Source organism: Gracilinanus agilis, chromosome 1 (assembly GCF_016433145.1).
Source record: "Gracilinanus agilis isolate LMUSP501 chromosome 1, AgileGrace, whole genome shotgun sequence".
Classification (NCBI taxonomy): domain Eukaryota; kingdom Metazoa; phylum Chordata; class Mammalia; order Didelphimorphia; family Didelphidae; genus Gracilinanus; species Gracilinanus agilis.
The window spans coordinates 313486499-313511105 of NC_058130.1; the positions used below are offsets into that span (position 1 = coordinate 313486499).

The 24607-nt window shown below is 36.0% G+C and overlaps 1 protein-coding gene across 1 annotated transcript in view; it reads right to left on the minus strand.

Annotated features, from left to right (window-relative positions):
• Positions 1-24607, minus strand: part of SLF1 (SMC5-SMC6 complex localization factor 1) — a 68053-nt gene that overhangs the window by 31347 nt on the left and 12099 nt on the right. The window contains exons 6-10 of the mRNA XM_044657651.1: positions 22422-22475; positions 20479-20637; positions 18213-18376; positions 1330-1461; positions 436-601 (exon numbers count right to left, since the gene is read on the minus strand). Coding sequence (XP_044513586.1) covers positions 436-601; positions 1330-1461; positions 18213-18376; positions 20479-20637; positions 22422-22475 — 675 coding nt within the window. The remainder of the gene's footprint in view (positions 1-435; positions 602-1329; positions 1462-18212; positions 18377-20478; positions 20638-22421; positions 22476-24607) is intronic.

Below are 24607 nucleotides of genomic sequence, written 5' to 3' on the forward strand. Positions count from 1 at the left end.
TTTATTAGTTCATGTTAAGGTCTCTCATGCTTCTATATAAATTTGCATATTCACCATTCTGTGCAATAATATTCTACTACAATCATGTACCACAATTTATTTAGCTATTTCCTAATAAATGGACATGATTAAAAGCAACAAGTGAAAAAGTTAGAAATAGCATACAATAATAGCATGTAATTAATATCTTATATTTAGTAGGTATTGTCTATAGTCTTTAATCCCAAAGACTTTTCATTCTAAAATTCTTGATAAAGCAGAGTAGCAAGTAGATATGCTTATGCATTTATGTCACAGATACACATATTTTTATCCCAGAAGAGTAAAACTAAAGAGGCAATAAAGGAATAGAAAAGAATCAATAATCAAAAGCAAACACTTTTTTCTTATAGACCAGGTATTTTTAGTCATAATAGAAAGGCAAATTCTACTTACATCATTAGATTTGAATTTTTCTTTATGGGAATATATAGTCCAATCCAAAAGCATATTTATGGGCTTAGTAAAAAACACTGAGGTTTCATTTCCAGACCAGAAGGTTTTAAGAAGGAAGGTCTGTTCTTTGACTTTTAGGCTCTGAGAATCTGCCCCTTCATATAACCTAGAAAAAAAATTTTTTAAAAACTCAAATACAAGTCAGTTTGATAATGGTAGTTACTTGGAAGAAAATATCAAGTCTTCTTGTCAAAACAAGAAGTTTGGAGATTTTTATATATAGAACTATCACACTATTTTTGATGAGTAATACATAAAGTAGTGATGACAATCAGTCAAACTGACAAAACTCAAATGTTGAATTAACATTGAATAAATAGAATTAAAATAACGGAGAAAAGGTGAAAAAGCATAATACCAGCTATAAACCAACCAACTCTGTACAGGTATTGAATGTTCAATTTCAGGGTACGGAGATGAAACTTTTCAACACTTACAGGTACAAACTGAATAAATGAGTGTTATGCCCAAAAAGGATTTTTCATTTAGGCATTCAATTACTAAAGAATAAAAAATTAAAACCTGAAAAATGAAAAGCCTCACACCTTTGTGATATAAAATTAAACACCTATCCAAATGTATAACTCGGTGAAACAAAAATGTGAACTGTGAAACAGAAAAAAGACTAGATAAACTATCATTCTACTGCTGACCAGAATTTACCTTTCTTGCCAAAAACAACAACAACAAAATCCATTTAAGTTATTTAAGACTGTGAAAACTGACCTAAAAGATGACTGACTTTTTGGATATATCCTCAAAAATAAAGAAGAAAATGGTCACACTAGAACAAGGCAAATGGAGGAAGAAATGTCCTTTTACATAAAAACTCACTTGTGATTCAGATGTTGGACTTCCCTTTTCACTAACTTGAGGAAGAATGTTAGTAATGCCATATTGAGCATCTTGGACTCAACGATTCCTTCTGGAATTGGGTGACAAAAACTTTCCCTGAAGAGGCAGGACCTGAAAAACAAGAACCCAAGAGTCCTTAGGATTCAAACAAATTCCCTGATTAATTGATGGACAAGTACCTCTTTTAAAATAATGCCAGAGTTTAAATAACAGTTTGATCAACAAATTATAGAACAAGTTAAACAAAGCTACATGATTAATATTTGTGCCTCCTTTATAAATGTAATGACAGGTCAAACCCTCTAGCAGTTATCCTTCTATTACTTCAAGCAATTGGTATACTTTATCATTGCATGTTTTAAAGAATACAGACCTAATTTCTCTAATTCTTCTCAGTGATTGCAATGTTCAACTGTCTCATGTTATTGTCTTCACATCTTCTTTATTTCTCTGATAAATGTGAGAACGATGAATACTGAACATAATTGGTGTAGGTCCTTATCAAATAAAAAATTACCTTGAATATTTAATGCTTTCAACTTTACCTTCCTCTCCCTACAAAATCATCTTCTTGTTCACTGTTTAACAAAGCATGGTTATGAAGTTTAAAAAAGATCCCAATTTTATTCCTTTTTATCTTCTCTAGCATTTCTCAGAGAGGAGATGAGAGTCAGATAGATTAGTTAGAAGCACACAAGTCACTGGGACACAATGGAAAGAACAGTGACTTTGAAGTCAGACACTTACGTCCAAGGGTGTCCTCTGACACAAACTTGTATGACTGTGGGCAAATCCCAACCTTAATGGCTTTGGTTTCTTCACCTATAAAAGGTGGGGGCTGAATTAGCTGGTCTCTCAGGTCCCTTCTAGTTCTCCATCTGTGATCTTATGAAAGACAGGAAGCAAACATAATTGCCTCCAAATTTACATGCCAATGTTATTGGGGAGATCATTTAACCACTGTGCTCTTATCCTCTGTTCACTTCTGCTTGCATAATGTTGTTCCCATGTGGTTTCTCATCATCCCTCTCCACCCCCACCCAAACATCTACTATTGAGGCAGTGAGATAGCATAGTGGGTAGAGTTCCAGACTTTGAATCTGGGTTGACCTGAGTTCAAATCCTCCCTATAATCTTATTAGCTGTGTGATCCTGGGAAAGGCACTAAACCTCACTTGTCTTCAATTTCCTCATCTATTAATTGGAGCTAATACTAGCATTTACTTCTTAGGGTTGTTATGAAGCTCAAATGAGAAAATTTCTGTAAATGTACTTTATGAACCTTAAGGTTCTATATGTTATCAATTATTATTATTATTATTATGACAAACCATAGTGTGGCTGAAAATATTTTCCAAACTAAGTAAGCAAACAAGGCTCTCCAAAACTTGATTTCAATTTCTTTAACCAGTCATTCCTTTCAAAAATAAACTACTCAGTTTTATCTCAAACAGTTCTTTGAATATAAGAGACACTTTCCTCTACTGCCCCCTTTCCTTACCCCTCTGCCTGCTTAGCATACCCCTGGGCCCATCAAGAGAGAAGGGGTTTGGGTGGAAAGGAAAGAGCATCAGCTTTTGAGTCAAAGAACCTACAGGGATCCTGAAAGGAGGAAAATATTTCTTCTATACAGCAAACTGATTAAAAATGCCTACAATGGGCAAGGCTCTGAGGACATAGCTGAAAATGTCCATCTCTGTTGTTAACAAGCTATTATTTATAGGGAGATAAGTATATCAGGGGGTTCTTTCCCTTTTTTTGTGTGTCATGAACTCCTCTGGCATTCTGGTGAAGACCCTTCTCAGAATGATATTTACAAATGTTTCAGTAGGCTACAAAGAAAATCAGTTACACTGAAGTAAGGATTTAATTTTTTTCCCCCAACAAAGTATGTAGGCCACAGGTTAAGAGTTCCTAAACTAATATGTACACAAATAATCATGAGTCAGGCTGAACAGAAGTCAAAGAGTGGCATAAGAGGGAAGGAATGCATTTCTTAGAGGTTCAGGGAAGGCATCCACGCAGGACTTCATGGATGAGTTCTTGGCTCAGCCATGAAGGAAAAGAAGAATTCAAATAGGTAGAGACAAAAAAGGGAACAATCCAGGCACAGAGTGCAGTGTGTGCCAAAGAAGAAGAAGCAAGAGGAGACAGGATGGCATGGAGACAGAGGAATGGTAAGGGGTCCAGTTTCGCTGGACCTTTAGGTGAATGCCACTCTAAAATAAGGCAAGCTTTGGAAAGCCTTTAATGCTAATGTAAGGAGCTTGTGTTCTTCTGCAAAGACAATGTGGGGTGGGAGGAAGGGGAGTAAAGAAGATATCTGGGCTAGGAGTGACCAGATTGGAGCTAAGAATTAGGAAGAATGCTTCAGCAGCAATAGGAAGGATGGACCAAAAAGGGGAGGGACTGGAGGCAGACAGAATATTTAGGGGCTTATAACAATAGTTCAGAGGAGAGGGAGCAGGGCTGAATCTGCATGGTCAGAAAGATGGAAAGGAGACAGAGGCTGACTATATTGTGTAGACAGGATAAATGCAACCTGGCAAATGAATGGATATGGAGGAATGAGGTGATTCAGAGGGTTCAAGCTTGGGTGACTGGCAGAATGGGGACACAACCAAACAAACAGGGGAGCTATGGAGGGGCAGGTTTTGGAGGGAAGATGAGGTTTGCGTTCATCAGTTTGCCAGAATAGTATACTACTTTGTTTGAAGGAGTGATGGGATAGCTAGATGAAGATGTTTCCCAGGCATCTGGAAACACAGGCCTGGAAGTCGGGACTAGCTGAATCTAGAAATATATGTTTAAGAGTTCTCTACACAGACATTATAACTAAAGATATGAAGTTAATGAGATTGCTAAAGAAGAGAATATTTAAAGAAAAAGAGATCTTAGGATAGAGCTGGTGAGATTTCCACATTTAAGGGACAGAGAGAAGAAATGGAATTTTCTAAGTAAACAAAAAGGAATGTTCAGAAAAGGAGAACCAGAAGAAAGAAATGTCACAGAAGTGGATATAGAAGAATATCAAGAAAGAGAAAATAGCGAATGGTCATTAGGGTTAGCTGTTACAAACAGGTCAAAGAGGAAGAGAACTGAAATTGGTGTTTATATTTATCAATTAGAAGTTCACCTCAGACTCTGAAGAGAACTGTGATAGTGATAGAAATGTAAACTAGATTACTGAATGTTGAGAAGTTAATAAGTAAAGATAGAGCAGCAGGGATTATAGACTTGTTTTGGAGAGTAAAGTTTGTTGTTACAGATGGAAATGGATGATGACTGAGGATATGCCAGGTTCAAAGCAAGGGTATTTTATAAGGAAGACCTGACCATGTTGGTGGGCATAAGAAAAGGAGCAGTCAAGAAAGACTGAAGATGATACAGAGAGGCAGTAAAAGCTAAAATGATAACATTTCCCCAATTAGATCAGGAGACAGACAGAGACAGACAGAAGGGAAGAAGGAGAGGAAGTGGAAAAGGAGAGAGAATGAAAAGAGAGCCCACGATAGGGGTACATCCATAGTTCCACTATTGATAGGTATTTCATTTTAGCTCCTCATCTAGTCTATATATCCTATATTGAAGGGGGGGAGGGGAAGAGACCATGTCTTAGAAGTTTTGGCCTAGCACCATGTTGGGCACAAAGTAAACACTTGATAAATACTTGGTGATTGAGTGCCAGACTTCCAGTTAAGATGGCAGCAGAGTAAGGAGCAGCTGCTCAATCTCTCCTAACTGAAGCAGACAGGACTCCTCAAGGGGACATAAAAATGAACCTAGACGAACAAACGAACCCCACAACAGGGTGCAGCATTGAAAGTACGCAGAATCGGGGCATTTCCACACTATAAAGGGGTGAAACAGCTCTCACTAAAACGGGAGAGGAAGAAGCCCCTCCCCCACCCCCCACACCTCGCACAGCGCCAAGGCCAATGCACAAGAGTGAAAACAGGATTGGGGCAACCAGTAAATCACCAGCAGCCCCAGGGCTTGTACCTGTGTGCTGCAAGAGGAGGGACCCCAAGTGGCTGGGGGGCGCGCATGGACTTTCCCCAAGAGTCTGTGGAGGCGTGGTCAAAGATTTCTAACACAGGGACTTTCCTCAAGCTTCTGTGAAGGCATCTCCGAAGGCATCTCCCCAGGCGCAAATAAAGATCCCCAGAGTACACTGACTTTCCCTAGCTTTTGCTTGGGTGAAGGCAGTGCCCCAGGCACGAATAAAGATCTCCAGCACAAGATAGGACATCAAGTGAGGACCAGGTGCAGACAGGAGTGGGGCTGTGGAAGCAGCCCCTGAGACCGCTGAAGGAGCCTCAGGCAGAGGGGCAGACCAGGGACTACCAGGAGGCCTGACCCCGAGGTCAAGGAGACCGGAGCCCCCGGGAGCTTAGAAAGCGCAGGCAGACACTGAGTGTGAAGACAAAGCTGAAAAGGGGTGGGGCTAATGATGGCAAGCCATAGGGAAGCCCAGAAGAAAAAGATTATCAAGAAAAACTCTGGAACACTTGACAACTTTTACACAGAGAAAATCCAGACAACAGAGGAGGACAAACAAGTAATCATATCCAAACCTTCCCAAAAAAATGAAAGCTGGTCACAAGCTATTGAAGAGTTCAAAAATGAGATGTTGAAGAAGATGGAAGAGATCTGGCAAGAAAATAACAGTTTAAAAGGCAGAATTTTGCAATTGGAAAGTGAGGCTCAGAAATCAAATGAACTGATAAGCAAATTGAACACCAGAAATGACCAGATTGAAAAGGAAAACCAAAAGATTATAACCGAAAACCAAAATATTATAACCGAAAACCAGTCCCTAAAGGCTAGAATTGAATAATTAGAAGCCAATGATCTCTCAAGACAACAAGAACAAATAAAACAAAGTCAAAAGACTGATAAAATAGAAGGAAACATGAAATATCTCAATGAGAAAGTGATAGACCAAGAAAATTGGTCTAGAAGAGACAATTTGAGAATCATTGGGTCTTCCAGAAAAGGCAGAAATTAATAGAAACTTGGACTCCATACTTAAAGAAATTATTCAGCAAAATTGCCCTGAAGTTCTACAACAAGAGGGCAATATAGACATTGAAAGGATCCATAGATCACCCTCTACACTGGACACAGAAAAATCAACACCAAGGAATATAATAGCAAAATTCAAGAGCTTTCAATAAAAGCAAAAATCTTACAAGAAGCCAGAAAGAGACAATTCAAATATCAAGGAGTACCAATAAGGATCACACAGGATCTGGCAGCCTCCACGCTAAAAGACCGCAAGGCTTGCAATACGATATTCAGAAAGGCAAGAGAGCTGGGCCTTCAGCCACGGATCAACTACCCATCAAAACTGACTATATACTTCCAGGGGAAAATATAGGCATTCAACAAAATTGAAGATTTCTAAGTTTTTGCACAAAAGAGACCAGGACTAAATGGAAAGTTTGATACCCAACCACAAAAATCAAGAGAAACATGAAAAGGTAAATAAGAAACAGAGGGAAAAGAAAGAAAACTTATAATTTTTTAAATTTGACTCTTTAAGGGCTTAAATAAGAATCTAATTATCTGTATTACTATGTGGAGGAATGCTATGTATAATTCTCTGTAGTGAATTCTATTCACTATTATAATATTCACTATTATAGCAACCAGAAGAATAATTCATAGGGAGAGGATAGGATACTAAATGGTCTAAGACGACATGAGGGGTGGGAAAGAGGGGGGGAATAGTAGGGAACACCAAGAAAAATCTGAGCAAATAAGAAAAATAGGATATTCTATTACACACAAAGAGGACATGGGAAGGGGAAGGGATAAATACTATTATAAGAAGGAGAGGAAGAGAGCATTAAGAGGTAATAATCAAACCTTACTCTTAGTGTAATCAACCTGGAGAGGGAAGAGTAGCTTTATTATCCATTCGGATAAAAAACTCTATGTAATCCTACTGAGAAAGTCAGAAGGGATAAACCTAAGGGAGCAAGGGAGTGGGGAGGTCAAAAAAGGGAGGGGAGAAGAAGGGGGAGGGAATTCTTTAGGCCTTTGAAAAACAAAAAGAGGGGAATAACAAGGGAGGGGGTAGAAAGGGAAGTCAATCAAGGGAGGGGATAAGGGATACCTGCTCAAAGCAAACCAGGGGTTTAAAAGAAAATAGTGTAAGAAGAAGGGGTGGGTCTAGGGGAGGATACAAAAATGTCAGTGAATGCACAACTGATAACTGTAACTCTGAATGTGAATGGGATGAACTCGCTCATAAAACGGAAGCAAATAGCAGAGTGGATCAGAAACCAAAATCCTACCATATGTTGTTTACAAGAAACACATATGAGGCGGGTAGACATACACAAGTTTAAGGTTAAGGGCTTGAGCAAAATCTTTTGAGCATCAAATGAAAAAAAAAAAGAAGGCAGGAGTGGCTATTATGATCTCTGACAAAGCCAAAGTAAAAATAGGTTTGATTAAAAAAGACAGGGAAGGTCATTACATCCTGATTAAAGGCAGTATAAACAATGAGGAAATAACACTGCTCAATATATATGCACCAAGTGGTATAGCATCCAAATTCATAAAGGAGAAAATGGCAGAGCTCAAGAAGGAAATAGATAGTAAAACCATAATAGTGGGAAATCTAAATATTCCTCTTTCAGATCTAGATAAATCAAACCAAAAAATAAATAAGAAAGAGGTAAGAGAGGTGAATGAAGTCCTAGAAAAATTAGATGTAATTGATATGTGGAGAAAAATAAATAGGGACTAAAAGAAATACACCTTCTTTTTAGCGGCACATGGTACATTCACAAAGATTGACCATGTAATAGGACATAGAATCATTGCAAACAAATGCAAAAGAGCAGAAATAATAAATGTAACCTTCTCAGATCATAATGCAATAAAAATAATAATTAGTAAGGGCATCTGGACAGGCAAATCAAAATCCAATTGGAAATTAAACAATATGATTCTCCAAAACCAATTTGTCAAAGAAGAAATCATAGAAACAATCAACAATTTCATCGAAGAGAATGACAATGATGAGACATCCTACCAAACTCTGTGGGATGCAGCCAAGGCTGCTAAGGGGGAAATTTATATCCTTGAGTGCATATATTAACAAATTAAGGAGGGCAGAGATTAATGAATTGGGTATGCAACTCAAAAAATTAGAAAACGAGCAAATTAAAAAACCCCAGATGAAAACTAAATTAGAAATACTAAAAATTAAGGGAGAAATTAATAAAATCGAAAGTAAAAGAACTATTGAATTAATAAATAAGACTAGAAGCTGGTATTTGAAAAAACAGATAAAATAGACAAAGTACTGGTCAATCTAATAAGAAAAAGGAAAGAAGAAAACCAAATTGACAGTATTAAAGATGAAAAGGGAGACCTCACCTCTAATGATGGGGAAATTAAGGCAATCATTAAGAACTATTTCGCCCAATTATATGGCAACAAATATAACAATTTAGGAGATATGGATGAATATCTACAAAAATATAAATTGCCTAGATTAACAGCAGAAGAAATAGAATACCTAAATAATCCCATATCAGAAATAGAAATTGAATAAGCCATCAAAGAACTCCCTAAGAAAAAATCACCAGGACCTGATGGATTCACAAGTGAATTCTATCAGACATTCAAAGGGCAACTAATCCCAATACTATACAAATTATTTGATATGATAAGCAAAGAAGGAGTCCTACCAAATTCCTTTTATGACACAAATATGGTACTGATCTCAAAGCCAGGTAGACCAAAAACAGAAAAAGAAAACTATAGACCAATCTCCCTAATGAACATAGATGCAAAAATCTTAAATAGAATATTAATAACAAAGAGACTCCAGCAAGTAATTAAGAAGATCATCTACCATGACCAGGTGGGATTTATACCTGGAATGCAAGGATGGTTCAACATTAGGAAAACCATCCACATAATTGACCATATTAACAATCTAACAAACAAAAATCACATGATTATCTCAATAGATGCTGAAAAAGCCTTTGACAAAATACAGCATTCATTCCTATTGAAAACACTGAAAAGTATAGGAATAGAAGGACCCTTCCTAAAAATAATAAACAGTATATACCTAAAACCATCAACAAGCAAGAAATTGAAGGTATCAAAATAGGCAATGAGGAGACTAAGCTATCACTCTTTGCAGATGATATGATGGTATACTTAAAAATTCCTAGAGAATCAACTAAGAAGCTTGTAGAAATAATCAACAACTTTAGCAAAGTGGCAGGATACAAAATAAATGCACATAAATCATCAGTATTTCTATATATATCCAACACATCACAGCAGCAAGAGGTAGAAAGAGAAACACCATTTAAAATCACCCTAGACAATATAAAATACTTGGGAATCTATCTACCAAAACAAACACAGCAATTATACGAAAACAACTACAAAACACTTTCCAAAAAAATAAAACTGGATCTCAACAATTGGAAAACCATTAATTGTTCATGGGTAGGATGAGCTAACATAATAAAAATGGACATTCTACCCAAATTAATTTACCTATTTAGTGCCATACCTATCAAATTACCAAAAAACTTCTTTACTGAATTAGGAAAAACTATAACAAAGTTCATTTGGAATAACAAAAGATCAAGAATATCAAGGGAAATAATGAAAAAAATGTGAAGGAAGGGGGCCTAGCTGTACCAGATATTAAACTATACTATAAAGCCGCAGTCATCAAAACAATATGGTACTGGCTAAGAGATAGAAGGGAGGATCAGTGTAATAGACTTGGGGTTAATGACGTCAGCAAGACAGTGTATGATAAACCCAAAGAGCCCAACTTTTGGGACATGAATCCACTATTTGACAAAAACTGCTGGGAAATTTGGAAAACAATATGGGAGAGATTAGGTTTAGATCAACATCTCACACCCTACACCAAGATAAATTCAGAATGGGTGAATGACCTGAATATAAAGAGGGAAACTATAAATAAGTTAAGTGAACACAAAATAGTATACCTGTCAGATCTCTGGGAAAGGAAAGATTTTAAAACCAAGCAAGAGTTAGAGAAAATTACAAAATGTAAATTTAATGGTTTTGATTATATTAAGCTAAAAAGCTTTTGTACAAAGAAAAACAATGTAGTCAAAATCAGAAGGGAAACAACAAATTGGGAAAAAATCTTTATAACAAAACACTCTGACAGGGGTCTAATTACTCAAATATACAAGGAGTTAAATCAATTGTATAAAAAATCAAGCCATTCCCCAATTGAAAAATGGGCAAGAGACATGAATAGGTAATTCTCAGGTAAAGAAATCAAAAGTATCAATAAGCACATGAGAAAGTGTTCTAAATCTCTAATAATTAGAGAAATGCAAATCAAAGCAAGTCTGAGGTATCACCTCACACCTAGCAGATTGGCTAAAATGAAAGAAGGGGAGAGTAATGAATGCTGGAGGGGATGTGGCAAAATTGGGACATTAATGCTTTTTTTTTTTTGTTGTAAACTGATCCAACCATTCTGGCTGGCAATTTGGAACTATGCCCAAAGGGCTATAAAAGAATGCCTGCCCTTTGATCCAGCCATACCATTGTTGGGTTTGTACCCCAAAGAGATCATAGATAAACAGACTTGTATGAAAATATTTATAGCTGCACTTTTTGTAGTGGCAAAGAACTGGAAAATGAGGGTATGTCCTTCAATTGGGGAATGGCTGAACAAACTGTGGTATATGCTGGTGATGGAATACTATTGTGCTAAAAGGAATAATAAACTTTAGGTGTTCCAGGTGAACTGGAAGGACCTCCAGGAACTGATGCAGAGTGAAAGGAGCAGAGCCTGAAGAACATTGTACACAGAGACTGATATACTATGGTAAACTCGAATGTAATGGACTGCTGTACCAGCAGAAATCAATGACACAGGACCGCTCTGAGGGATTTATGGTAAAGAACGCTACACAAATTCAGAGGAAGGACTGCAGGAGAGGAAACATATAAGAAAAACAACTGCTTGAACGCATGGGTCGGGGTGGACATGATTGAGGATGTGGACTCGAAACTACCACACCAAAGCAACTACCAACAATTTGGAAATAGGTCTTGATCAAGGACACATGACAAAACCAGTGGAAATGTGCATCGGCCATGGGTGGGGGGAGAGTGGGGGGTGAAGGGGAAAGTAGGGGCATAAAGTATATAAACAGGTTAAAAATGAATATTAATAAATTAAAAAAAATACTTGGTGATTATTTAGTTAATAAGTATGACCCAATAATCAGTAGTCATGTAAGTTATGATTTTATTTTTGGCCTTTTTAATATATTATTCCCCTTCTGTCTAATGGTAATAATTATTTCTTTTTGTAATAATGATAGTTTGTTTTCCCCCTCAAAAAGAGAATTTTTCTAAAACTACGTTTAATTACATGCATTAGACCAAAACAGGAAAAGACACGTAGAAAGCATTACTATCTATACATATTCTAGTAACTAACCCAACAAAAATAACAAAAATATGAAAACTGTAGGATGTATATTTGACTTTGATAAATAAATTATGCTCATGCTAGGAAAAAATGTGCTAATACATTTTTAAAAGAGATTTTCTAGGCACAAATATTAAGGCTAGAATTAATAGTAACACAGTAACATAGTTAAAAGAATAAAACTTCATAATATTTCTCTAAAATAATTATCCTGGATTAACCCCAGTTGCCAGAGTCAGATCTTATGGAAAATAATGCATTTTCTATAGAGGATTTTTATGGTAAAACATAGAAAATATGTAGTAAACAGGGTAAGAAGACAGAAGGGTGAAGAAGTTATGTAGTTATGTAGGGAATTATAATCCAGGATAATGAAGAAAATGTCACTTGGGAACTTTTGAATTTGAGAATTCAAAAGAATCAAAGTGACCATTTTTCTTACGATTTCTTTCCCTGTTTCTTGAAATATACAAGCAATCAACTCTTCCAAAAAATTGATATTACTATGTACTTCTAAAGTAAAGATGGCACACACTGGATCTATATTTGCTTTTTTACCCAGTCTTTCATTTTTTAAAGTATTTGAAAATGTAAATCATCCCACATTTTTATTTCCAAAGTAAATGAACCATAGAATAATAGAAATTTAGAACTAAAAAGGTCTTAAGAGATCAGTTAGTCCAACCTCCTCATTTAATAAATGAAGTAACCAGAAACAAAACTCCTAACCCAAAGAATAAAAATAATATTGAATATTATTATAAATAATCTGGAATATTCAACACAAACACTTAAAGAGGTACACTTCAAAATTTTTAGACTCAATTATAATTCTTCATATTTACTTAAACTATTTTTAGAAATCAAATATTAATTTTTGCCCCATTTAAAATCATGCAGATATTCTGTAAGTATATGTAAACAGGCAGTCTCCAGTGTTCAAATGGTTTTTATTCCAAAATTTATTTAAAAATCAATTGGTAGCAGGCCTGGTGTCAGGAGGACTTGGGTTTGAATCTAACCTAAGAGACTTCCTACCTGTGTGACCCTGAGCAAATCATTTAAGCCCAATTGCCTAGCCTTTGATGCTTTTCTGTCTTAGAAATGATACTAAGACAAAAACTAAGAGTTTAAAAAAAAAAGTTAGGTCTTTTGACTACAAATCCAGGCTGACCACATCTTCTAATTTTTAAGGCTAGCACATACTGATCATTCTAGGGGAGTTTAGGTGACTCAGTGGATAGAGAGCCAGGCCTGGAGACAAAAAGTCCTGGGTTGAAATCTGGCCTCGGGTACTTCCTAGCTGTGTGTCCCTGGGCAAGTCACTTAATCCCAATTGTCTAGTACTAACCACACTTCTGCTCTGAAACCCATATTAATTCTAAAACAGAAGGTAAGGGTTTTAAATTAAAAAAAGAAAGAAAAAAACAATTGCCTAGAAATCAGAACTCAGGATCATAGATTTAAAGATGTAAAGCAGCTCTGAAGTTTTCTACCTGAAACCTCTAATTTTGCATATCTTTTCTAATGGTAAAATGTTATGGTTAAATGTCTAGGCCAGCCCATAGAATCCACTTTAATACATTTTATGGTCAGAGAATATTATTAATAATATTATTTTAAATACACCTACCTGACATTTTCTTTGAGAAAATTTATTTTCTGATTTCTAACTTGCTATGCCAGAATCAGATCTCTGCCTAAGAAAGCGCCATTGGAAGTAATGGAAAACAATAGATATTTTGGGACCTTAGTATGTCTGCATGAGAAAAGGAACCACTTGAGCAGTAAATCTCTATGTATTCTGAATGTAGGAATAAAGGACATCTCTCCACAGTGGCTAGGGTCTCTGGACTTGGACTTTTTCATGAAATGTTCATATTATGAGTCATTTGTATATTAAATCTCTTAAATAAGGGATTGTCAATGTTTATTTTTTGCATCACAAGTGAAGTATCACAAATGGATCTCTTTAATGTGTTACGATTAAGTGAGTCAATTCAAATGCTTTTGGATCTTTAAAAAATTTTATATAAAAAGAAAAACATAAAGATTAATTTGTGATTTATTTTACAAAAAGACCAACCTCAACATTCATAGGACATATTTTCATTCTCCAAAACAACACTTTCAAAGAAGTAAAATAAAAATGTTTACTAAATGTATTCAAATTGAGTGCCCTCGATACCAGAAACCTGAAAACCCTCATACTTAGAGATACTTCTAAAAAAGTGTTTCCTGATAGTTCCAAGTTATTTACATTTTTACAGGAGAAATGTGTACTTTTCATCAGTCTAATTACTTTAGATCTTCTTAAATTTATGTATATTAAATAAGGTTGCTAACCCTTTCCTTGGGGAGAATTTACAACTAATTATAAAAACCAAAGAAAAAGTATTTCTTAATTTCTGCCCTCAGGGTCTATAAGCACTATAAGTCATTGATATCAAGATGATTGTCTAGACTTGCTCAATGTCAGTCTGGATCCAAAAATGTCTGACAAAGTAGAAGGAGGGTCCAAATCTAAAATTTAGTTCTATTCAACTAGAATTTATTAAGCACCACATTTTATTTAAGAAGACAGAAGATAACACAATAAAGACAATAGCCTCTGCTCTCAAAGGGAATAGAAGATGTACCCAGTTAAGAAAATACAAAGTAATTTCAAAAGGGATAGAACATTATAGACTGGGAGGGTGAAAAAAGGGTTGGGTGAAAAGGGAGGTGAAGGGTGATTCAGGAAAGACAGTGGATACATATATATATATATATACATATATATATATATATTCTATGACATGAAATTTTGTAGAACTACTATAATCCTACATTTAACTTTGCAAGTACAGAATGGGAGAGGCATGGCAATACATCAGTTTTTCTGAAAAAGTCTGGCTTTTGTAGGGTTTTTTTTTCTCCTCACTCCCAAATTATAGGATTATAGATTTAGAGCTAGAAAGGTTTTAGTAGTGGCAAGCTCAACATGAGTTTCTAGTTCAACATAGCAGAAAAAATCCTTTCCTGAACTTGCTACATTAAGAGAAGCAGCATGCAGAAAAAGGGAAGAGAGAGTTTGACTAGACTTTGTTGTCCAGATAGCACACACAGACAGAACTGTTAGGGCCAGTTTTAGGTCCCATAATTTGGGAAAAGTTATTGATAAACAAGAGGTACAGTGAGGCAAAGGTTCATAGAAGAATTCAAGATTATGTCTCAGGAGGTATAAATGAAGGAACTGATTTCAGAATTCCCCATCTAGCTTAAAGAAGTAGCCCTTATCGTTGTCAAGGGAAATCCTTCTGCACACCACCTTGATTCCACCCCTTACTATCTATCTAATCCAGTGAACTGTCCCCTCACCACCCCAACTCTCTCACCAATCTTCAATGTCTCTCTATCCACTGGCTCCTTCCTAGATGCCCGCAAACATATCCATATCTCCCCCATCCTTGGAAAACCTTTACCATCTCTGCTATATTTCTCCTTCTTCTCCTTGAGAAAGCTAGGAACACAGGGTACCACCACTTCCTTCCTTCCTACTTGATTCTAAACCCCTTCTCATCTAGATTCTGGCTGAATCATTGACAGAAAATCTTCCCTCCAAAATTAGCAATAGTTTCTTAATTGTCCAATCTAATGACTTTTTTTTCCCAATCTTCATCCTTTTTGATGTCTCTGCAGCTTGACACTGCTAATTCTTCTGGATATTCTCGTTTCTAGCAATTTTTTTTTTTTTTTTTTGCTCCAGTCGACGGTTCTTTGATTCATTTTAGGTTTTTGTGCCACTACTCTATCCTGGTTCTCCTCCTGCCTGCCTGCCTGCCTGCTCCTTAGTTTTCTTTTCATCCAAATGATGCTCATTAAGTCATGGTGTAACCCCAAGCTTTGTTCTGGGCCTTTTTGCCTTCTCCCTGTAGCTCATACTCTATGTTCTAGTGACACAGGCCTCCTTGCTGTTCCTGGACCTGACATTCCATCTTCTAACTTCAGTGCCTTTTCACTGGTTAGCCTCCAGATCTAGAATGCTCTCCCTCCTTACTGCTGTCTGGCTTCCTTCAATACTCAGCTCAAATTCTGCTTTCTGCAAGAAGCTTTTTGAGGTCCTCTTTGTACCAGGACTTCACATTGCTTGAAGGACAGGTCTTGTTTTCTCCCCATCTTCTCTTCTCCAGACTAACTCCCCCCCGACCCCCATTTTTCAACAGATCTTTATGTTGTATGAATCTAAGGTCTAATACCTCCCTTGTTGCTCTCCTTGGGATACTTTCCAACCAACCTATCAATGTCCTTCCAACAATGTAGCACCCAGAACTTAACAAAATACTAAGGAATGACCAGAGCAGAGTCCAGCAAGATTATCACCTTACCAGGCCTAGACACTATGAATCTTAATGCTGCTACGGTTTCATTAGCTTTTGGGCCATCACATCATTCTTGACTCATGTTCAGCTGGCAATCCATGAGCTCCCTCTAGCCCCTACTCCAGCCCTCCTCTTTTTTAGTCAGACCATGAGTTAATCATGTCTCCCTGTCTTGTACTTGCAAAGTGGATTTTTTTGTATGCCAGATGTTTAAGCTAAACTGGGAGTATTCAATTTGGAGAAGGCTTACATGGACTGTGATAACTGTCTTTAAATATCAGAAGGTTTTTCATGGAAGGAACAGTTAATTTGTTCTGCCTAGTCCAAAGCTAGATGTGATGAGTTTAGAAACTGCAGAGGAGATTATCTTAGCTCAACTTAAGTAAAAATTCCTAACAATTAAAGTGTTTCAGGACATAGTAGATTTCCTTCCCTTGTTATATTTAAATAAAGGATGGATCATTGGGAATACTGAAGTGGGGATTCCTGGTTCAGTATGGACTGGACTAGATAAACTCTAAGGTTCCTTCCAATTCTTTAATCTTGTGATTTTGTAATATATGAAAGAGCTGGAGAGACTACAGTGCTAAATTCTGTGAAAAAGACTTTAAGTACTGCAGTAGTTCAAAGACAGAGGAGAATTACTGAGGGCTGGAGTGATCAAAGATGGCTTAAATAAGGAAGTGGGCTCGAACTGGGCCAGGTATATTCTGGGGACAAATGGGACAGGAAGCATGGGGCATAATTATGAAGAGTCTTTAAAGTGGGGCAGAGAAGTTTGGACTTCAGGGTAGGAAAACTGGAAAACTGCTCTAAATTCCCAAGCAATGTGACAAAAATAGCATTTGGCCAGGATAGGCTAGTGGTGGGGAAAGAGATGAGAGTTGGGGTAACAAGTTAGGAGGCTTGTAATCTAAATATGAGGTGACAGGGGTATGGAGACACAAAGTGGCATATGGGATAGAATGCATAGAATTCATAACCCTGAAAGTTAGTGATAGGAGAATTCTAGAATCTGTATTACGGTATACTAGAGAGGAAAGAATCAAAGATAATTTTAAGATTTTTTGCTAGGGAGACTGAAAGAATGGTGATAAAAACAGTAAAGTTATTTAGTATGATAAAGGAAATAACTTTTTTTTTAAACCCTTACCTTCTGTCTTGGAACCAATACTATGTATTGGTTCCAAGGCAGAAGAGTAGTAATGGCTAGGCCAGTGGTTCCCAAACTTTTTTGGCCTACTGCCCCCTTTCCAGAAAAAATATTACTTAGCACCCCCAGGAAATTATGAAACTATTTACTGAACTCAGAATAGAATGTAATACAAAAAAAGTGTGGCCATCACCACCCTCCTGGATCTCTGCAGCACCCACCAGGGGATGGTAGCACCCACTTTGGGAATCACTGGCCTAGGCAATGGGGGTTAAGTGACTTGCCCAGGGTCACACAGTTGGGAAGTGTCTGAGGCCAGATTTGAATCTAGGGCCTCCCGTCTCTAGGCCTGAGCTACCCAGCTGCCCCCTAAAGAAAATTACTTCTATAAAAAGTCTATTGCTGCAAATATAAATTCACTACTTTCCTGATTTTTTGAAGTCCTACATTATGACTCATTGCATTATGGGAATGACCCTGGTTCTAGAAAACCATGCCAACTGACTGCAAGCAGTCATATTTTACCAACATGGAAAGGTTTCAAATGAAGGCCCAGTAGTTAACCATGTTATCTTTTGTCTTAAAGAGAAACCTAGGCAAGTTCAGAAAAGTTCATAACCAGGTTAGCAACAGTGTGGTGAATTTTCAGACACAGAAATTCTCTAAGGCTCTCTTTGAAGTCATAGATGGGATGCAATTTGAACTGGAGGTGAAGACTCATATTGTTGATGACTGATTTTCTTAATGCTGAAGTAGTTTGCTAATAAGAAAATTATTTTTCTAAAGCACTATTTATAACAACATACTCCATATTTATCTAATAGTCATAATGGTCTAAATTTATATTAATAATCTTAAATTCCCTTACCTGATCAGTACTTCTACAAAAGACCATATTCCTTTCATACAATTTGGACATTGAAAAAATTCTAGATAATAATTCAACATGGTAGGAGACTTCCAAGGAGGATGAAGATGTAGAAGAACTGACAAAACACGGAAGTATCGATCAATCAAAGCCACTGTATTCCCCTGTTATAAAATGAAATGAAACAGTATATTATTAATGGCTTTGAGGGCATGCATTATTTTACTCTTCTGGTCCTCTCTAGAAAATGTGTACTCTTAAAAAATAGATAGATCTCAATAGCGAGAGGAAGGTAGAGGGAAGGAGAGAATTTAGAACTGAAATTAAAATTAAAAAAATTTTTTTAAAGAATAGATATAAGCTTTACAAATAAAATTATACAATGGTTCAGTTGTTCAGTGGTCTACAACAGAGGTGTCAAACTCAGCAGCAAAAAAGTTCTCTGAATCAGATGAAAATGTAAGCGAGAAATGGTTAATAAAATAAATAAAAATACAATATGGCAAAGATAATGATAATTTGTGGTTTTCTACACCAATAGTTGGCCTAGAGGGATCTATATCTATCTGAGTCTAACACTACTGGTCAAAAATAATCAGGGGGTGGGATCACCGACACTTATTTTCTCATACTTCTAAGTAATGAATACAGATTATATGAGAGAATGCTATTTTCCTTATGTAAGGCTACAGAAACTGACTTCCTGAATTTACCCAAAAGGAATACCTAGAATAGTCCACTTAATTAAATTCCATTCTGGAAGAATTTCTATTACTTAGGCGTATTGGGGGTTTCCCCCCCTTTAGTGATACTCACAAATTTAACTTCATTTTAAAAGAGTAATTTTTTAAAATATGCTTGTGATTTCATGAAAACTTTGTTCATAATGAACAAATAATAGTTCCAGATTCTCTCAAACCCCTCCCTCAAATGCAACACAATGACCATTTTAAAAGTTTATTTTTTCTCTTATGAGATGAAACAAAATATGATGAGTATTTTAGAATGGTAGTGTTCTGATTGGAATTCTGATTGACTTAAGGGATCTTAATGGGGTTAGGGAGTTTTTTTCTTATACCAAAGGCTTAACTATGCAAAGGAAGTAAAAAGAAATGAATTCTGAGTTAGCAAATGGAAACTAGACTTCAGTTTAGGATTCATAAAATAATACTAAAAATGATGAGTACTTGTCAATAGTACCAGGAAAATAGGTTTTAACCTTCTTTGCTTTATGACCTTTTTGTTAAGGTTTTAAACATATTTTTTTCTTCAATTACATGTAAAAAACAATTTTTAACACTTGTTTTTAAAATTCTGAGTTCCTAATTCTCTCCTTCCTCTCTCATTGAGAAGGCAAGCATATAGTGAAAGAAAATAAAGACAAAAAAAGGAAAAAAGAAAGTAAAAAAAGAGTATGCTTAGATTTGCATTCAGACTCCATGAGTTCTTTCTCTGGAAGTAGATGGAATTTTTATCATGAGTCCTTTGGAACTGTCTTGGATCACTGTATTGCTGCGAATAGCTAAGTCATTTACACATTTGAACATGATATAATGTTCTGGTTCTGCTCACTTTACTTTGCATCAGTTCATGCAAGTCTTTCCAGGTTTTTCTGAAACCATCCTGCTTATTATTTCTTATAGGGCAAATGAATTCCATCTCAATCATATACTACAATTTATTCAGCCATTCCTCATTTGATGGGCATCCTCTTAATTTCTAATTCTTTGCCACCACAAAAAGAGCTTTTATAAATATTTTTTGTACATAAAGGTCCTTTTCCTTTAAAAAAAAACAAAGCTCTTTGCGGGGCAGCTGGGTGGCTCAGTGGATTGAGAGCCAGGCCCAGAGACAGGAAGTACTGGATTCAAATCTGACCCCAGATTTGACACTTCCTAGCTGTGTGACCCTGGGCAACTTAACCCCCATTGCCTACTCCTTCCCACTCTTCTACCTTGGAACCAATACACAGTATTGATTCTAAGATGGAAAGCAAGGGTTTTAAAAAAATCTATTTGGGGATAGTAGTGGTATTGTTGGATAAAGACGCACAGTTGTATAGCCCTTTGGGCATAGTTTCGAATTGCTCTTCAGAATGGTTGGTTCAATTCATGACTCCCCCAACAATTAGTGTCCCAATTTTCCCACATCCCCTCTAATGTTGATCCCTTTCATTTTTGTCCTATTAGCCTATCTGATGATTGGTATGAGGTCAGAGCTCTTTTAATTTGCATGCTTTAACATGTTTAAGCACCTGCTTTCTTACCTGTAGCATGCTCCTTAGAAAAGCATGAAGCAGACATACTGGAGGAATGTAGTGCGGCTGGAGTAAAACTAGTTCTTCAAGTGCTTCTGTAAAGAACTGCCCTTCAATGAGGATTTCAATTGTATTAAATATACTTCTGGGAAGTTCAGTATTTTTTACCTGAGATAACATGATTAAATAAAAAGAAGAGAGAAATAAAGATTTATAGAATACCTGATAATATACACTATCTGAAATCACCTATGCTGAAAGTCTATGTCTGTTAAAGTGATTCCAGCTTGCACATAGGCACACACACAGTCTCATCCTAAGGCAATACGAATTCATGTATTCAAATCAACTATATGAAGAGTGAAAAACAAGATATAAAAGCTCATTATCTTATTAATAATAAATTCATTTTAAAACAAATTCTGCCTTTGCTGAGGAAGAAAGCTAAATGGTGATTGCTGCTAGAGTTCTTAAGACTAAGTTCTGTCATTAGTAGTTTCAGTTTGTCCAATGATGACAATGAATAGCCACTGAAAAATGCTATAGCTATAGGGCAAACAGATAAAGGAAAATTGAGTCTGTTCAAGTGCAATAATACTGAATTTTTGTGGTGCACTGCATAAAATAATGTCCATTGTTTCTCACTACTGATAAGCAGATTATACATTACACTTATTTTCTAAATAAATATTAATGCAAAGTAGGCCTGAGGGAAAGTTTTGTTTAGTACCAGTCATTTAGCCAGACTGAAGTACTGATGCTGCAAAAACAAGTCTTTCTTTTTATTTATTTTTTTGGGGGTGGGAATGGGTGAAAAGGAGGTTCAAGTGTCAAACCACTGCATAATAATGCTTATAATTCTGCATTTATAAAGTCCTAAAAAATAACAATTAGGCATTTTACTTTTCAGTTGTCTACTTGCTGACAAAAGTACAAATGCCTTGTAACTTAAATAGAAAAGGAAAGCAACCCCTTCCCTAAAAGGAAAAAAAAAACCTTGATAATAATAAATAATAATAGCTATCATTTACATAGTTCCTATTATGCAACAAGAATTATGCTAAGTGCTTTAAAAAAACAATCTCATGTGATCCTCATAACAACCCTGGGAGGTAGGTGTTATCACTATACCTGGATAGTTTAGATTCAGAAACAGAGGCAAACAAAAGTTAAGTGATTAGCCCAGGGTCACACAGCTAGTAAGTGTCTGAGGCTGAATTTGAACCCAGATCTTCCTGGCTCTAGACCCAAAACTCCATTCATTGTCCCTACTAGTCCAAAAATACTTTTTAAAAAAGAGGAAAAAAACTCCAAGATATTAACAATTAAAAATAACAATAATACTTTCTATCTATACAGTGCTTTAATTTTAACAAGTATTCTCACATCTAGCCCTTTAGGGTGAGAACAGGGTGGTGGAAAATAAACAACATTCCACTTAAATGTGAAGAGAAGAATGAGGTTTGAATCCTGTCTTCTACTGCTTGTATGACCATGGACACATGAGTCTCAGGTTCCTGCTCAGAAAAATGGGGGTGATGATACCTATAGTGCTTACAAAATGGGGCAACTCTGAGGATCAAATGAGATAATGTACGTAAAATGCTTTATTAACAGCCTCTTTATTTTCTTTGTTTCACAGAAGGATTGCACCCTTGGAGGGAATATATACATTGATGAAATTATATGTCTGCTGAAATGCTGCAGTATTAATAGTAAAATCTTATTTTGCTAATTCTAGAGCAGCGGTTGCTATAATTATCAACATGAATTTTAAGCATATTATATTCAAATGTATTACCATAAGCCTTGTTGGAACTTTGTTCTTCTTTTCAAAGTTTTAGGTAACAGAAAACATATTTAAAATTTGACAGCCAGCTCTGCTGTCAAAGACAACATATTTCAATTAAGAGATGGATCTATAAGAAAGAAAAAGAACCTCATCGACTTACCTCGATACTGCACCCTGCAATTTTAGTTAATTCAATGCAACTGTATTTCATAGCCTACAAAACATTAACGCAACAATCAGAAGTGTTTAAAAATCTGTATTACAAATTTTTAAAAAATGAATAAATGCTAGTTTAAAGGGAGATAATATATGTTTGAATGAAAATCCTAATTTGATGTGGTAATTCTGACATGCTGGGGGATGTAAGAGGAAAAGTGAGCATCTGGTCATAACTAAAATAGTATTAAAAATACCAATGCAACTTACAAAATTGCATACATTTCTCCAAAGTTATAAAACATCATTTGCATTTTCTTATGTCACTGAGTCAGTGTTCAATCATTTGTATGATGTCATGACCTCCCATTTCCTTCCTTTAAGAGTTAATTCAAATTATGCAAACTAATTGGAGGTATGTTGGCATGTAATGAAACCAAGGTTGCAAATTATTATTTAACTTTTCAAATTGCATTTAGCTCTAAAGATCTATGCTGCAGAAAAGGTCCTTCAAGATTCTAGATGGACGATTTAAAAGTTTCTTAATATTACATTCAAGTTCAAGGTCAAAAGTCTAGTGGGGGCAGCTGGGTAGCTCAGTGGAGTGAGAGTCAGGCCTAGAGACAGGAGGTCCTGGGTTCAAACCCGGCCTCAGCCACTTCCCAGCTGTGTGACCCTGGGCAAGTCACTTGACCCCCATTGCCCACCCTTACCAATCTTCCATCTATAAGACAATACACCGAAGTACAAGGGTTTAAAAAAAAAAAAGTCATCTAGTGTCTTTATTTTTTGATGCTATCTCATGAAAATATACTAAATGCCAAATGGTATGGGGGGAAAGAGCACCCAGTCTGAAGTAGGCCTTCAAACAAATTCTGCTTCTACAATTTACTACCTGGGACTTTAGCTAAGTCACTTGGGTTCCCCAGGCCTCAGTTTCTTCATCTATAAAATGAAGGGGTTCGACTAGATGACCTATTAAGTATATTCCAGCTCTAAATCTAAAATTCATCATTTTACAGGAAAGGAGGGAAAAGTAAAAGCATTAGCCCTTTCTAAGAAGTGATTACAATCTTGTCATTTTTCTATTTTGTCTTAAAATGGTCTCTAAGTGCCAAATTTTACACATAGCAGGTGCTTTAATATTGCTTCTATTTTGTGTATGTTTGTAAAATTATATTCATACTTTTTTATTTTTCTAGGTCAATAAGATAATTGTTTTCAGTTTGCTTACCATAAAACAAAAACATTATGTAAATATTTCCTATTATTATGAAAAATTATCTCAATAACCTAGATATGAATTTGAGCCTACAAAGTCAGAAAGAAGTGAAAAGCCTCTATAATTCAGCCATAAGATTAGTATCAATAAACATTCCAGCTAAATGTGACCAAGGATACTTGTTACGATTGAAACTTGGAGAGTCAAAGCTATTACAAACAGCTGGCCCTTAGCTTCTTCAAAATAATAAAGATAGCTAGCATTTATATTCAGCACGTTAAGGTTTGCAAAGTCCTTTATAAATGTGATCTCATTTGATACCCACTGTGATGTGATATATCATTTTATGATTATTGTTAATAATATTACTCTTACTTATCTCATGTCATCATCTTCATTTTACAGATGAAAAAACAGAATGAGAGCAAAAAACTGACTTGTCAGGGTCACATGAGTAGTAAGGATTTGGGGGGGATCCCTAATTCCTAATTTTTTTCTCATTCCAACTCCAGAACTCTGTCTACTAAGCCATTTCCTATCTAACCCAAGTGTGCTGTGGACTACAATTCTAAGATAACACTAGCGTGACAAATGGAGCATGGCATTCTTTGTCTTTTCTCCTGCCAATGTAACTATTTTCCCTTTTACTTAGCTTAGACAACAAGATTTACAGTATTGAAGCTGTATTATACAGTGGTATGTACAGAACTATGCAAATGTTTAAAGTCATTTGAGTTACTTCCTCTTAATTTTTATGAAGTTCTCTTGGGAAATTAAACTAGCAACCTCTCCAGAACTTCAAAAATTGTACTTAGGCACAATATGAAAGTATTTATCCGATTAAGTACTTAAACTTAATACATCTTCAAGGCGATGAAGGTGAACTTTACAAAGGACACCAACACTGAGTGAAGAATAGAGAGGGGTTGACACAAGGTGTTATATAGAGAACTTAAATTAGATAAAAG